General features: G+C 38.6%; 1 protein-coding gene across 1 annotated transcript in view; it reads left to right on the top strand.

The window, feature by feature from the left end:
- Window positions 1–16,390, top strand: part of Kcnh5 (potassium voltage-gated channel subfamily H member 5) — a 297,452-nt gene that overhangs the window by 76,294 nt on the left and 204,768 nt on the right. The window contains exon 7 of the mRNA XM_028858007.2: window positions 14,496–14,922. Within this exon, the coding sequence (XP_028713840.1) occupies window positions 14,496–14,922 (427 nt within the window). The remainder of the gene's footprint in view (window positions 1–14,495; window positions 14,923–16,390) is intronic.

The following is a 16,390-nucleotide window of genomic DNA, read 5'->3' as shown; positions in this document are numbered from 1 at the left end:
TGACATATTCATGCAGTACTCTGAAAGCAACACCTGGGCTATTGTTACTAAAGGTATTAGGTCTGGTGGGATCTCTTGTCATGAGGCTGTCAAAAGCTCCATGTCCCCAATTACTGATCCACCTTGCCAACAAGAGAAAGTAGAATTGACTTTATTATTGACCAAAAGTCAGGGAGAACATTACTTTATGAAGTTGTTAGCTGTGTCATCAAGAGGAAAATCAAGGACAGAAACTATTGAGGAATGCAAATGTGATGGAAGGCCAGCATTTCTAAGCTGGGATGGGTTGTGATGATCGGTTAAGATTGGGTAAGGGCAACAGTTGAGAGTTAGTGATGATAGTTAAGTGAGGATGATTACTTTTGGCCATAGGGATTTTATGCTTTGTGCATGTTACACATGAACTCTACCAGCAAGATACACACAGTTCCAAGATGAGGGTTTTGAAGCAAAGAACTGAAGGAATCTTAAGAGTACAAGATGCAAGAGTACAAGTACAAGATGTTTTCTACTGCTGAGTTATGGTTTTTGGTTTTTGGAAATTTCCAATGACAGAAAAGCAAGAATTTGGGACAGGCAGTTCTTGGAAAATAGGGTCACTTTAGTAGACACAGTCATGCCAATGTAGACAGTCATAGTTTCAGTTCTCTGTGTGAGATGGAGTGGTTGGAGGAAGGCAGTTTCAGATTTCAAGGCTGTAAGTCAAGATAGCTCTAGTTTACCTTTCTCATAGTTGACTTGTCTCTTGTGGGAAGATGGGGCACAAGGACTACAGCTCTGTGGACAGTTCCACAGATTCCTGTGAGGTCAACCTCTACAGAAGAGGCTGTCCTACCAACAGTCATGACTCCTATCCTGCATGCCTTCTGAGAGTGCTGGCTACCATCTATGGCAGTCTTGTGAATTGACATGTTGAACTGGTCAGCACTGTGGGCACAGATACAAATAGAGATACAGATACAGATACAAATACAGATACAGATGATGATACAGATAATACAGATACAGATACAGATATAGCACATTTCTGCTTTGTGTTTTTTTTGGGGAACATAAATGTCTGCCTTCTCCTCCCCTTTGCTCTCTTCCTCCTCTCTCTCTCACCTCCATTTTTCTTTCCTCTCATTCTCCTGCTACTTTTTTCTTCCTTCTAGCATCTTCCTATGTAGCTCAAGTTAGCTTTGAATTGACTGCATATTCTGGCCTGTTCAAATTTACTGTGCATCATAGCTTGACCTGGATTTAATGATCCTCCCCTCTCAAGCTTCTGAGTACTGAGAATGCAGTTCTGTGCCATCATGACGGACCCATGACAATATTTTTCACTGTGTTTGTATTTAGATCAATGTGCCAATTAAAAATTAACTCTCTTTGGATACTCTTATCATTGCACAAGGAATTCTATTAAGTTTTGAATGGCCTTCTTCAAATGCTTTTGTTTGAGGTTTTATAGCTGCTATAACTGTTCTAGTCACTTAAAATAGTACTTTTATTAATTCTTTGAGAATTGCATACAATATATTTTAATTGTATTTACCACTCACTCCTTCCCCTAACTCCTCTGAGATCAACCCTGCACCTCCCTACCACCTCATTTTAAAATTAATTTTTATTTTAGTAATACAAGGAATCTAATTTGTATTACTCATATAATCACAACTGTGTGGTTATCCAACAGAGTGTGGTCAGCCTACTATGAATTACACCCTTAACCAACTCTCCTTCCCTCAGAAAACATTTATTCTCAATAACTCCTCATTGGGGTGGGGCTTGTGAGCTCCTCTCCCTTCCATGTCCTATACACATTTAATGAGGAGGTATATGTAGGCAGAAGTTTCTATCCTACCAGCAACTCTCAAATACCCAGCAGCTGCTTCCCAAATTACCACACAGAGGCTTATCTTAATTATAAATGATTGGCCAGTAGCTCAGGCTTATTACTAACTAGCTCTTACACTTAAATTAACCCATAATTCTTATCTATGTTTAGCCACATGGCTTGGTACCTTTTCTCAGTATGGCATTCTCATCTTGCTTCCTCTGCATCTGGATGGTGACTCCTGACTCCATTCTTCCTCTTCCCAAAAGTTTTAGTTTGGTCATGCCACCAACACTTCCTGCCTGGCTATTGGCCAATCAGTGTTTTATTAAACCAATTTGAGTAACAAATCTTTACAAGAGGATTTTTCCACAGCAGGTATAGATAGCAGGAACCTGGCAACATTACTTTCTTATAATTAGAAATTCTTAGACTATCTAAACTATATGTCCAATGTATCTGTTTGAATTTTAAAATCTATTGTACTTCATGTTCAGTACTAAAATCTAAAACAAAGTTAATAGCAATATGTCTAGTTAATGATAATGTTGTCTATATTGGCAAAAAAGTGATTATTTTTATTACATATATAATTTCCATGTTAGTTGAAGTAAGATTATGCCACTAACATTTATCATTAGCTTCATCATATTTCTGGTATGTAGAGTGACTAATAAATGTTTAAGCTGACTTCTGCGATATGGTAGTACTTTTAGAAACAGGTAAGTGTAGCTCAAGGAAGATTTATTTACTTTTATATCAAAATCATCCTTTAGGTATAAAATGAAAAAAGGCTTTTCCTTCATTTCATTCACAAATTTATTCCCAACTATTCGCTGAGTTCCCTTTTTACTCTAAGTCATAGGGATTTAGCAGTGGGTGAGCTTGCAAATCCTTCTGTATTTATGGAACTATTTAAGATAAATTATATCAGACATTGTTAATAACAACAAAGAATTCTGTATTCAGGACTGTTGGAGAGAGAATGTTGCAATGTAGGTGAGAGAATTTTGCTGAGACAAATCTTGGAGAGGTTGATCAATGGGACTGGCCACTTGTATTTACTAATTGATCCCTATCAAAGCTTGGCCTGTGTAATAGGGAAGACTCTGTCTTTTTGATGAGTATGTTTTAGAAAATATTCTCCAAAGTCCTTGATCAAGTCATTTCTAGTTTATAAATCTAGGAAGGGGTTAGGAAATTTATTTCTTAAAGGATGTGAGAAAGAATTTTTCACTTAAAATTTTCCATGGGAAATGCTGTAAGGAAAAGAAAGTCAGGGCCTTGGAATTGAGATGAAGCCTCCCTAAAGATTAACCAAGTTAAGACCATCTTGGTTAAAGTTTATATTCTGGTGAGAGAAAAACAGTAAATGAGTAAGAAAAGTTTAAACAGTATATTTATATCTATATGTAGTGTACATATAAATAGATATTCTTTCCAAATTAAAATAATACAGGACAATAACTTACATAGAGAATGACTTGAGTGATTAGAAGTTGAACCAAATAGGAAAGTATGTTGTGGTTAAATGTAACTATTACAGAAAAGAGATTCATGTGACCTCAAATGGTAGGCAGTTTAAATGTAAAGATGGCATCGTTTTAGAGCATAGAAAAAGGAACAGTGATGGCTTAGAAAGTAAACTTTGATCCCAGATCAAAGTGACTGAAGAGGCTTTGGCCCAATACACAGGCAAATCCTGGTATTAGGTGAGTGGTCTAACACTGCAAGGTTGGCCAATGAGCAAGGAAGGGAGGGCTGGGCTGGGGTAGGCATAAAATGGGATCAAAATGGGCTGGAACAAACATGGAGTTACTTTCTGAACACATTTGTTGTTGTCTTGTTTTGACATTGATATACTTTAAATTATAGCCCATACAAATGCATATATATATGTATATGTATATGTATATATATGATTGGAAAGGGGCAATTTTGAGAGAATTGCTTTAGGAAACATGGCTGCTCACTCTGAAGCTCTAGCCGTTTTAGGATCTGGAGATCTTCACTCGGCTGTTATTAATCTGATTCACTCGGTGTTGTCCTCAAGTTTTTCCTCTCCTCTCTACTCCCTGGATTTTTCAGTTTGATGGTTAATCTCAGATCTCATCTTGACGGGAGCACAAAACTTGGAGGTTAAGGTTTTATCTTTCTTTTTTCTTTCAGTTTTTTTTTTTTTTTAATTTTAGCTCTGGATAAAATGGTCATTTCCGTTAGTGTATTTGGTAGAGGCAAATGCTGCTTCCCCCTATGTGGGTGAGTCTCTTTCAGTATGTCAAGAACCCAAATGGAGCAAAGATGAAGAAAAGAGAAATTCTCCCTCTTCTTCTTATTTGTCTTCCCCCCCGCTTTCTTGTCTTATCACTTGGTTGGATATGTCACCTCATGTTGTCTTGCTCAGAGACTAGGACTAAGGAAACTGTCCTCATTCTTAGTCTTCACATTTGGTTGAATTATGCTATTAGCTCTCCTGGACCTTCAGTTTACAGATGGCAACATGTGGGGCTCTAAAGCCCTTGTAATCATGTGAACTCATTTCTCAAACACCTTTCTTGACAGATATAAATAGAGGTCTCTACAGAGCTGTAGACATCTCTCTTGATGGATGTAATACCTTATACATCTGTAATTTTTCCTCTCTATATACTGTTTCCATTTCTAATTCTATCTCTAGTCTTCTATTAGTTCTGGAAAAACTCTGGGTTATACACCATTCTAGTTTTCTTCTCCATTGCCATGGTAAAACAGTGACCCAAAACAACTTAGGATGGAAGGATTTGTTTGGTTTACACTATTTTTTTTTGTCACAGTCCATCATCAGTGGAAGTCAGGGCAGGAACTCAAGTAGGAGCTAGGGCAGGGACCATAGTAGAAAGCCATTTACTCATTGGCTGCCCATCACCTGCTCAGCTTGCTTTCTTATGAAACCTAGGACCACTTGGCCAGGGATGGCCCCTCCCACAATGGTCTAGGCCATCTCACATCAAACAAGAAAATGTCTCACAGACTTGCTTACAGGCCAACCTGATACAGGAATTCCTTATCTGAGGTTCACTCTTCCTCAGTAATTCTAGTCTGTGTCAAGTTGACAAAGCACATGTACTTAACTTCTCCACTTTTCATCTGCTTACATAGTTAATTGCAATTGCTTTAGCCTTTTTCAAATTTCACTGCCTATTACTTCATTCTGCCAGCGTTCCTTGGACCAATTATCAGTGCTGTACCGCAAGAATCCCATCTTCTTTGAGGAAGGGAATAGCTAAGACAGGTCTCTAAAGCAATGATACTTAAGTACAGACCTGGAAGATGAGTAGGAATTCATCAGGCAAAAGAAGCAGTTGGAAGATTAGAGAAACAGTTTTAAACAGGATACTTGGAGATCCCTCAGGGGAAAGAGAATATGGCAGTTTTGAAGGAAGGGAAGAAGTCCTCTATGAACAGAGTATAAAGAAAGCTTCGGAGTGAGGCTCGGGGGAGGGGTGGGCAAAGGCAGGCTGGGTTACATAGTTTAGATTTGATTATAAAGGCTGTATAATCTATTGAAGAAGGATTTCAAGCACCCTACAACTTTGTTTAGGCTGTAAATATAATGTTTGGAGACAGCAAAGGTTTTAGTCAATATACCTCTTTGTAGGCTGCATATTTTGATCAGGCTTTGTATTTGCTGTTGACCCAGTGGATATTAAAGTCACTTCTGCAATGGGAAGGATTAAAAAAAGTCAGTAAATTATTATTGCTAAATGGAAACATCCCTTTCTTTACCTGTTGTATATATGTGTGTGTGTATGTATGTATGTATGTATGTATGTATGTATGTATGTATGTATCAGCTCTCTATCTATCATCTATCTATCTATCTGTCTGTCTGTCTGTCTGTCTATCTATGCAAGTCACTGTGATTCAGTAAGAATGCAAATTGTCCAAAGCAGGTGTCATGTAGAAGTCATTTAAATTCAGATCCCCCACTGAAGGATGCTGCTAATGTTTGGAGTAATTAGGATTATTTCCCTATGGAGCTCTTGGTAGCATGAGTCAGAGAAGTAAGTTCTGAATAGAAAGTAGGCAATAGAATTTGTTATCTGGGTTAGAGGTTCAGATAACAAATGAAGTTTGCAATTTTCTCTCAGTCTTTAAATTGCACTCTACAAAAGGAAATGGAAATGGACTATGTAGTCATTCATGTATAACATCTATTTAGAATAAGAGCCCAATACTTATGAAACAAAGCTTATTATTGTTTTGTGGTTTCTATCCAGTTGCCTGATGTAGTTTACTTATGAAAATTAAATATATATTAATTATTTATTACAATATCAATGCTGGAGGAGTCAGAAATTATTATGAGAGACTTATATACTTATTATTTTATTCCTTTATTGGTGTACTAATTTTTTTTAATAAATATTTGAGTGCCTATTATGTGACAAAATACTACTAGCTGACGTGTGGATCCAAGCATGAAAATAATATGATGGGCACACCCAATCACAAATACAAATATTATGATGGAAATGTGTAGGATTCTTTGAGATTATATAATGAAATGGCCTGGTGTAAATAGGAAAGGAATGGTTCTCTGAGGAGATGATGACTGTGCTGGGCTGTAAAGTATTAATAGAGTCATGTAGGCTAAGGACAGGGACAGGAAGAACTGTAGAACATTCCATCTAGAACAAATGACAGACGCACAGTCCTTGTGTTTGAGGGAGCCAGGCATGTTCAATGGTTCAGTAGTAAGGTGCTTAGGGAGCAGGTGCTTAGTGGAGATTGAGAGTAGAGTGATAAGCATGGGCTAGATCACGGATGCAAAGCTGAACAACGTTTGGAATAAATAAAAGCTATAACGATAAGCTGGTAGTGATTCTGACAATGAGACTGTTTTATAATGTTCATAACAGGCTAATAAATGCCTTGAAGCTTAAGAAACTCTGGTAGGTGTAGGAGAGAGAAGCTCATACTGTGGGGACAGTGGAGATGGAGAAGAGTAGATGTTTGAGAGATACTTAGGTGTTAAAACTAATAAAATTTAAAGGTAGATTAGGAGTAAGGGATGTTAAAAAAGGATGACAAGGATACTTCTTGGTGTCTGATTTCTTAACCAGACAAATTCTTTAAGACAGTGAAGGGGTTATAATATCATTTTTAGTAAGAGATATAAAGTATATAAATGTCCATGGGAAGATATAATTGAATGAGGAATGGTTAGAGCTGGAGTAGAGACAGTTTAAAATACAGTGAGTAAATGAAATTACAAGTAAAATAGCAAAATTGCTCGGTAGTTGAGAAATGCATTTAAGTTGACTAGTGAATTTATAGTATAAACAATCTCCTTTATTGTGTGGCTTCTTGAATAACTTTTATTTAGTTAAAGAAAGTTGATAATTAGCTAGGATTCAGATTTTGATAGAGAGTATAAGAAGAATAACAAGTACTAAGGAATTTCTAGTGTTGATGTTGTTAAAATTATGGTGCTATATAATAAGAGAAATAGAGATTTCAGAGGGTTGAGAGATTGAGGGAAAATATCTGTTACCTGACTGGAATTGAACTGTTGCATTTTGTATAACTGCATCACTGAGCTCAACAGAGAAGAGCATGCAACCCAATAGAAGGATTTTCTGTTTTTCTTTTTACTAAGAATTGTTTTATTCATTTTATATGCCAACCACATGTTTCAATTTAAAGTGATTGAGACTGTAACAAATATGATGCACTTCAGATTGTGTCCATGGGTGTGGGTATCTGAGACTTGGGAAAGCTGTTGCATATAAATTGGTGGATGACCCCTGGTGTTGCTTTATTGAAAGGTTATTTGCATGGGTACCAGTTAAAATACTGATGAGATTTTAGGTAAGATTGGATTTCAGAAATATTTTTCTGGGATTTTACAGTCATAACTTTTGGTTCCCTGTTTTGGAGAATTGATTGTTATGAATCAAAAAATGTTATGTATGTTAACAACATGTTTTCTGATATAATAGACTAATGATACCTAATAATTGTACATTAACATGTTTCAATTTGCAGGCCCATGTCTTAGCTACTTGATGATTTTGGTTTAAATCTATTGTATCTGAAAGATCTTTATATTTTCTTCTACAATTCAACTATGACATTTTTTATTGCTTATAACTAGTGAATCTGTGTTTTAAATGAGCAGTTCTGAACTGGGCTACTTTGGGATTATTTCAGTCAAGTTCTCCTATATACTGAATTGACTGTAGCTGAGGTGATGGAACTCAATGATGCAAAGGGCCACTTCTGTGGCCTCTCTTCCTCCCAAAGTTTAGTTGGTGTTCTTCACACAGTAGCTGTGTTGGCTTCTAAGACTGTGAGTAGAGGTGGGCAAGGTGGTCTAGGTTTGGAACTGACACGAGAGCATTGATATCACATTCCACTGGGCAAAATAAGCCATAAGGCTGGCTCAGATCCGAAATCAATCCTATCTCCTAATGGGAGGGTTGCAAGTCACTTTGCAGAGGAGAACTGATACAGGAAGGGAAATAATCCCAGCCATGTGTGTTTTTTAAATGATCCCTTACAGAATCCTGTGTTGTAAGATGGTGAGGTATAGGTGAAAAGCTTTGCAATGGGACACTGTGTCTAAATATCTGGTCTTTTACCCTCCCTTAATTTTCATGTGATATTATTATTATTATTATTATTAGTCAAGGAAAGTCCTTTGATTATTCTTATGTTTACGTAACAATGAAAGGAGTAAAGCAAGAAAGAATATTAGCCAAATTATATGCCTACTATTATTAGTGATGACCAACTGAACTAACTGATGTGTGTTTTAGATGGCTTTATCATTGCAAGGACTTGTTCACAATAGTGCTTAATGTGGAAGTCCACAAAACAATGAAAGAGTTACTAGCATGGGGATTTCTCTTGCTCTAGGATGTTTCCTGCTCTACTATGGCCTTGGAGGGCTTATCAAGGAAGGAAATTGGCAAAGATGGGGAAGGCGGATGGGATGAATGAGAGTTTCCCATCAACCCTGCTGTGTTCAATTATGTATTTGCTGTGTTTGATAATGTTTTCCACCAGAGGTGCCTCAGGGATTTGTGCTGTAAGATCTCAGAGGTTAGAATAAGGCAGAAAGCCATGGGGCGCAGAGGGGGTACAGAAAGACTGCAAAGTTTGGAGTGAAATGAAGCAGAAAATGAATGAACAGGTAACACTGGTGGAGAGTAGAGAATCAAGAAATTGTTATTAAAGGTATGTATAGACTAGGAGAGAAGTTTTTGAAGAAAAGTCTGTAAAATATCCCATATTATCAGAGGAGTGAAATTCAGGTTACCAGCAAATTAAATCCAATCTGTGGCCCATTGTAAAGGTCATAGAAATGAACCATAAGATTAGAAAATAATTTGTTTTAGATACAGAGTTTGGCCAATCCTGCTCTCTAGTAATAGGATGACTGAGGACTCATTCATCTGAACCTGTGTCTGATGATATGTTAACATCATAGGCAAGACCATGGGGTCTTCTGATGTACTTTAAGAAAAGCACATCAACCTTGGGCATACAGTTCATGGAACTTCACAAAGCAAACCCACCCTATCACTGCCCCTCCCCAATAATGAAAGCTAATCTCCTCACTTCTAATCCCATAGGGCAATTTAGCTTCTTTTTGAACTTCACACAAATGGAATCGTATAGTATATACTCTTTGGTGTCTTATTGATTTTGTTTAATATGGTATTCTTATACTGATTCCTGTTATTAGGTATAATTCTAGTTTATTTTTAGATAGTGTTCCATTGAATGAAGACAGTATACCTTATGTATTCTCCTGGGATGGACATTTGGCTTTAAGTTATTCTGAGTTTTTATTTGTACCGATCACATGAGATTAATTTTGATCCAAATAACGAGGAATTTCTAAGCAAAGCCAACTTAGTTATTTATCTATTTCTTTGGGTAACAGTTTCTGATTAGATAAAACAATGAATGAATTGAACGCCGAAGGCAAGTTCAAAGGTGAAGTTTGGCATTGCCTTTGGTGGCAGAAAGGTCTAGCGCACCATTGCTACACACAAAAATAGTGGGAAATGACATGGAATGTAGACAAAGGTGAACATGTGGGTATTAAGTCAAGCAGAAGAGAGTGTGTTTAATCACACAGGCCTGATGAGGCCTCAGAGGACGTGCTAAATGCTGGTGTTTAGCAAGGCTCATATTGTTGGGACTGTGTGGGATGTGATGGGACCTGGATGAGAAGACTGAAAAGCAAGTGGTCGTTGTGAAGAATTTGCTAGGAACCTTGAGGGCTGGGCCTGGGGACACTTGTACTGCTTGCTTGCTGTGACCTTGAAGCCTCTCTTCCATCCCGTGAGCAATGAAGGTCAGAATCCCACGACTGTAAAGTGAAATGACTTGCTGTGTGTCCTAGGACTATGTACCTTCACAGACCATCATCCCCTGTGCACCTTTGCCGTGACTGAGTTCTGCCAAGGGAGCTTCGGTATGTCATCTTTTTAGGCACATCCTATGGAGAATGCACCTCATATGAGCCAGCTTTCAGTTTAGTATATGTGGTCTTTGCACAGTGAGTTTCAGAATGAGCAAGGAGTCTGAAGCCAGATTGCTCATGTTTGTTCTGAGAGCCTTTCTTTACTAGCTACGTGAACTTTATGAAATGACTAAACTTTTCTGGACCATGTTTTCATGAGACTTAGCCCATAGAGTTGTTTTGGAGAATAAATGGGCTCACATATGGAAAACACTGAGAACAGTACCCTGTGTGTAGCAAATATGTGGTATTTATTGTCATCTAGGCTATCCTTTCGAAGCAGCAGCAAACTATCCAGCTTCTTGCTTGGCCGACTGCAAGAGGTACATGGCACATAGTTGTTGATGTCTTTGGTACATCCCTCCATTCATGTCAGTCCAACAATGATTCAGGCTGCTCACATTAGCCTTGCACAGGACTCACTCACCCTGGCTCATGGCCTCTGTAGAGGGATATAGCTGTGTCCTGCCCATTCTCTGTTTCTTCAGTTCCTTCCCCATTTCTCAAAGTCTATGGGTTTTAGTTATTTTCCTGCAACTCTCTGGTGAATATATCTACTGTGCCCCCTGAATGTGTCTGGTCAGTGCAGAGGTAGAATTTGTCTTTCATATTCATTTCTGAATTCTATTCTTGCAATGCAAAGTTACACTGACTGTTTCTTCTCCACATTATGCTGTCAAGTCAGTTTGTTAGCTATATCCAAAGGACTCCAGATCCATCCCCACATTTGCTGATTCTAAAAGTTACTCCTTCATTTATTGACTGTATTGACTGCTTAATGTAGGTTCAACTGCCAGGTTGGGAATTGACAATAGATAAACTTTTCAAGGAGTTATAGTTTCCTGGCATGTCATGCATGAAAACAGATTCGTAATAAAGTGTGATCATGATAATTGTTTCAGTGGAGATGTGCAAAGAGTGTATGATAACACAAAGCTAAACACCCAGTTCTCAGTGGGGAGAGAAAGTGAGAGCATGACAAAGAGGGTAGTGGAGGGAAGAACATTTGCCATGTCATAAGATCCTAGTTACTAAGGAAATGGGAGGAAAGGATTATTTAAGTAGAGGGAATGAACCAGTTGTAATATGACATGGAGCAGTCTGGGATTCTGTTCACTATGCCAAGTAGGTCCTACAACTACCTGGCTATCATACAGAGGAGTGGCTAGGGTGGATGAGGACCAGATCATCAAGGGTTCATATGTTATAGTAGGCAAGTAATATTTAATCCCATGAATAATAAGCTAGTAGAAGTGGTTTTAGGTCAGAAAGGGACATGATTAGACAGATATACATTTTAAAGATTCTATGCTGGTAGCATGCACAGTATGATTTGGGACTAGTTACACAAGTGTAACAAATATAGCAGCACCAACAATGAGCCACACAAAACAGAACATGAAACCATGTCTGAGATATGGCCATAGGAGCAAGAAAGACAGGAATATTTTGATAGATTTGTTGTCTGAGTAAATGTCGCTCTCTTAGACACTTTGAGCAATAAGCAGCCCAGAGCTTGTAAAGCTGATCTGTCAGAAAAAAAAGAGTTGAGACTCAGAGACCAGGTGGGTACCAGTGATGTGTACTACAGGGCAAGGGGTAAGAGACTGAGTTGGGAGAATGAAGCATCCCTGTCGCATTCAGACCTTTGGAACCAATGGGGCATTCACATGGAAATTTATAGCAGCATTTACCTCTTAAGAAACTCAAGAGTGATTTCTGTTCAGTGTTCAGAGAAGAGGTCTTGGGGGTCATCCATCCTTTTGCATAAGACCAATGAAACCTTAAAAAGGCTAGAGGCACTCATTGATGAGGACCCCAGCCCATGAAAGAAATGTAGTAAAGGATAGCCTTGCAAGATGATTTTTGCCAAGTATGCCAGTTGGGGAGTTATTTAAAAACAAGTTAAAAGGAAAAAAGGTCAGCATGGAACCTACAGCCAAACCTATGTCCATGAAGCATCATGCATTATGTAAGTGAAGTTGGGCCGGGCTGTGGAAAATATGCTTTTGAGTAAGTGGCCCCGACAGGAGTTGGGGCACAGTTGTGATTCCTTTTGGATAAATTCTCTCTTTCTTTAGGACTCCAATTCTAGTGGATTCTTATTCATAGATTCTAGCGGGGGCTTGTGGCAATTTATTAGTTCAAATGGGGTAAAAAAAAATCTCCTGTGGTTTTCCTTTTGTTTTTAATGGAGAAGAATTCAAGCAGAAATGACTTTTTTTCCTGGGCGGCATTTAAAGAGAAGCTCTACCACTTCTTCACAAATTCAAGCTACCAAAAAAACAGCATCCACAGCAGCATTTAAAATAAAAAAAAAATTGAACTCCAAGTTTTCATGAATTTCAATTATGAGTTCCTTTAAAGCAGACACCAGGAATATTTATCTTAATGTCCCCAGCACTGAACCCAGAGCCTGGCATACAGATGTGCTTCATAAGCACATATTTTCTTTATTGTTGACAATTATACAGCTCCATATTTGAGCATTTCTGAGCTGTCTTGAACCTACTTACTTTATGACATTGATGCCACTGTATTGTGCCCATTTTTCTTCTTAATTTCCCTCTCTCCTACCCTCCCTCCCTCCCTCCCTCCTTCCCTCCCTCCCTCCCTCTCCCTCCCCTTTTTTGTGTTTATCTGTACATATCGAGGAACTGATCCTTCTCAAACACTGTCCACCTTATTTTCATTTCATTTTATTTTTTGAGATAGGGTCTCCTATCAGAAACTGGATCCTCCTGTTTCTGCCTCTCCAGCCCAGCACTGTGTTCACAAGTGTCCGCCACCATGCCTGACCTCTTTGATGTGATTTCTTGGGGCTGAACTCAGGCTCCTCATACTGGAGCAGCAAGCGCTTCACAGATGGAGCTGTGTCCTCAGCCTCAATCCCACTTCTTTTAACTACCCAAAGTTCAGCATCTTATTTTTACTCCAAATGTTCAAGTGCAATGGGAATTTATTTCCAGGCTGTTTATGTGTCACAGCATCTGAGAGCTGGCGAGAGAAATTGAGGCCAGCCTAAAGAAAGCCAGGTGGAGACGAAACCGCCAGAATGACCTGCTACTTCTCACGTCTTTGGGATCTGTTGCTTCTGCTTGTGTTCTGGTTTTCCTTCCTCTTCGAATTTTTCATGGTTTAAAAACAAAATATAATAGAGCAGATGCATTCTGAACTTTTTTCCCCCCTTAAATGTCAAGAACTTCACCATTCTGTGATTCCAGTCTTGTTAATGTCATCTCTGTTTCGCCTCATTGGTCCCTCTATTGGTCAGAGGAGGTCATGGTGGATGCTCTCTCCACCATCTGGGAAACAGAGTTCACAGTAAGGAGGTCATGGCTTTACTTGATTTGCAGGTGAGAGCATCCCAGGTCATTGCTTTATCTTTCCTCTGTTTTGCAATCTGTGCCAGGGATGCATTTTTCCTGCCCCTCCACCCTTCCACCCCATGTCCAGGTAATCTATCATACGCTTCAAAAAATGTGACTATGGGACCTTCATTGGTTTTGATAAATTTCTCAACAAAATATAGATGTCTTGCTGCTCGTACTTTGGATATCTTCCCTATGACTATTGCTAGAGGACAGTGGGAATTTGAGTCTGTGTACCAACCTCAGGTTTAGCTCTGTTCATGCAGGCTGGGACAGGACACAGTAGAAATAATGATGAACTTTGTTTCTTGTCCCCACATGCACAGAATGTTTATTGTTTTCTTGCTAGTGAGACTAGAGTTCCTTATTCAGAAGGTTCAGTTTTTAACTATTAGAAAATAAGGAATAATGGAAACTTTTGTAGCAAGAAAAAAGAAAGAGCCTGGATTTATACTTCTTTATCTATACTCTGTGTAGAGTGCATTTGAAAATCGTACTTCTCTTAGATTTAACAGCTCTTAGTTATTGGAAACTTATTTCAGCTAGTAAATTTTGAAAATATTCTATTCCTGCCGGGGTAGGATGGAATTTGCATTTTAAAGAAAAATATTTATCATTTTGGCTTTTTCTTGCTTATTTAAAATTGGAGTTTCCTTATGTGTATGGTATATATATATATATATATATATATATATATATATATATATAATTGGGTGATCAAATCGTAAAAATAACCTATTATGTTGTTTCCTATTGTCATTTAACTTTCTCTTTATTTGTGCAGGGAATCAGCAGTCTCTTCAGTTCTTTGAAGGTGGTGCGCCTCCTGCGCCTGGGCCGTGTTGCTAGGAAACTGGACCATTATCTGGAGTATGGAGCCGCTGTCCTTGTGCTCCTGGTGTGTGTATTTGGATTGGTTGCCCACTGGCTGGCTTGCATCTGGTACAGCATTGGCGACTATGAGGTCATTGATGAAGTCACCAACACCATTCAAATAGACAGCTGGCTCTACCAGTTGGCCTTGAGCATTGGGACTCCATATCGCTATAATACCAGTGCAGGGATCTGGGAAGGAGGACCCAGCAAGGACTCTCTGTACGTGTCCTCCCTCTACTTCACCATGACGAGCCTTACAACCATAGGATTTGGAAACATAGCTCCGACCACAGATGTGGAGAAGATGTTCTCAGTCGCCATGATGATGGTTGGCTGTAAGTTTCTTTTTTCTTTCTCTATTAAAAATGATTTTAGTGTTTGAAATTTTTTTAGCCCCCAGCTTAACTCTGACTGGGTTGAAATGATCTACTGTTTCTTAAGAAAGGTTTTAATTGAAGCCATTTGCAGTTGGTTTACTTTTGATTCAGCCCTAGGAAATAAAAATGCAGGGAATGTATATTACTCTTTAGAATGTATTAGCACATGAAAAACGGTGTGGGGAGGATGGTAAAAATCTCAGACTGGGAAGTCTGCGATTTGATTTTATGCATGGTGTTGTACCTGGCAGCTCTTGAGAAGGAACTAGCTCTGGTATCTAGACAGGAGGTGTCTGGCACATTCTGTAGGTTTTGTTGGCAGTTGGGTTTCTAAAAAAGCAGATGGGATATGATGTAAGACCATAAGTTAGAAAATATTTTAGTCAATAACTGAATTTCTGAATTAAAGTGGACTTCAGGATACAGTTTGATTTTTTTTTAAATAATGAAGAATAGTGAAAAGAAGTTCATAAATGTAGTTCTTTGACAAACACTGCAGTCAGTTGAGTTTGTGACAGAGAATGAAAGGGCTGGAGAACTGCAGGTCTTGAGCAGTGACAAGGCTCCAAGAATCAGTATGCATGCCTGACTACAGTGACTTGGTGATGTTCTTGAAAGTAGAATGTCCTTTCAAAGAACTAAAGACCATGAGCTCTGCCCCCACATTCTGACTGAATGGCATCAGAGTTCCAGACATGAAAGTGGTACAAACCTCAGATGCTGCTTTAAAGTGTCTCAAAGGACAGTTTTCAGGCATTTCCATCTTCAAGCTGACCTATATGACTCATTCAAGCCTAGTCAAGACACCTAGAGTAACTTCAAGATTGTTGTGCTGAAGATGAAGTCACTATTAACATATGTCATAACCCTTGAAGTCATTAGTATTGATGTTGGGTGTCAGCCTTCCTTTTTTGCCCCAGGGCTCCAAATTATAGAACTTTACACTTGATCTTAGCCAAAAGGCCGAGAAGCGATAAATTATAGAGCTTTAGATACAGGCATTCATGAGAAAGATAGAGTTCAGGGTCATTGGTTGACCTGAACAGTGAATAGATTGAGTCTAGGCTTTCATACTTTATTGTGGGGAAGCTATTAGAGCAGCAGTGTTAGCAGGTCTTTAGTTCTCCACTTTAACCCATCATGTATAGAGCCTCAGAGACAAGAATACCCGGGTTCCTAGTGTGGATTAGGGTTTCAGTGAGAGGGCAGATCAGAATGCAAGTGTTATCTATTCTAGGGACCTTCAGGGGGAACATAGTCTACATACACAGAGATTTCTCATGATTAATTAAACTGATACTCATATCAAAAAGATATTTGGGCAATAATGTGATAAAGAAAACCTTCTGTCAAATGCAGAATTCAACACTATGCGGTGTTTAATGTTTATGAAATACATGTTGCTTGATTCTTATGCAGACCTAGA

The sequence above is a fragment of the Peromyscus leucopus genome, chromosome 14 (genome assembly GCF_004664715.2).
Source record: "Peromyscus leucopus breed LL Stock chromosome 14, UCI_PerLeu_2.1, whole genome shotgun sequence".
NCBI classification, from domain to species: Eukaryota; Metazoa; Chordata; class Mammalia; order Rodentia; family Cricetidae; genus Peromyscus; species Peromyscus leucopus.
The sequence above is the reverse complement of the archived record's forward strand: the minus strand, read 5'-3'. Positions and strand labels throughout refer to the sequence as shown.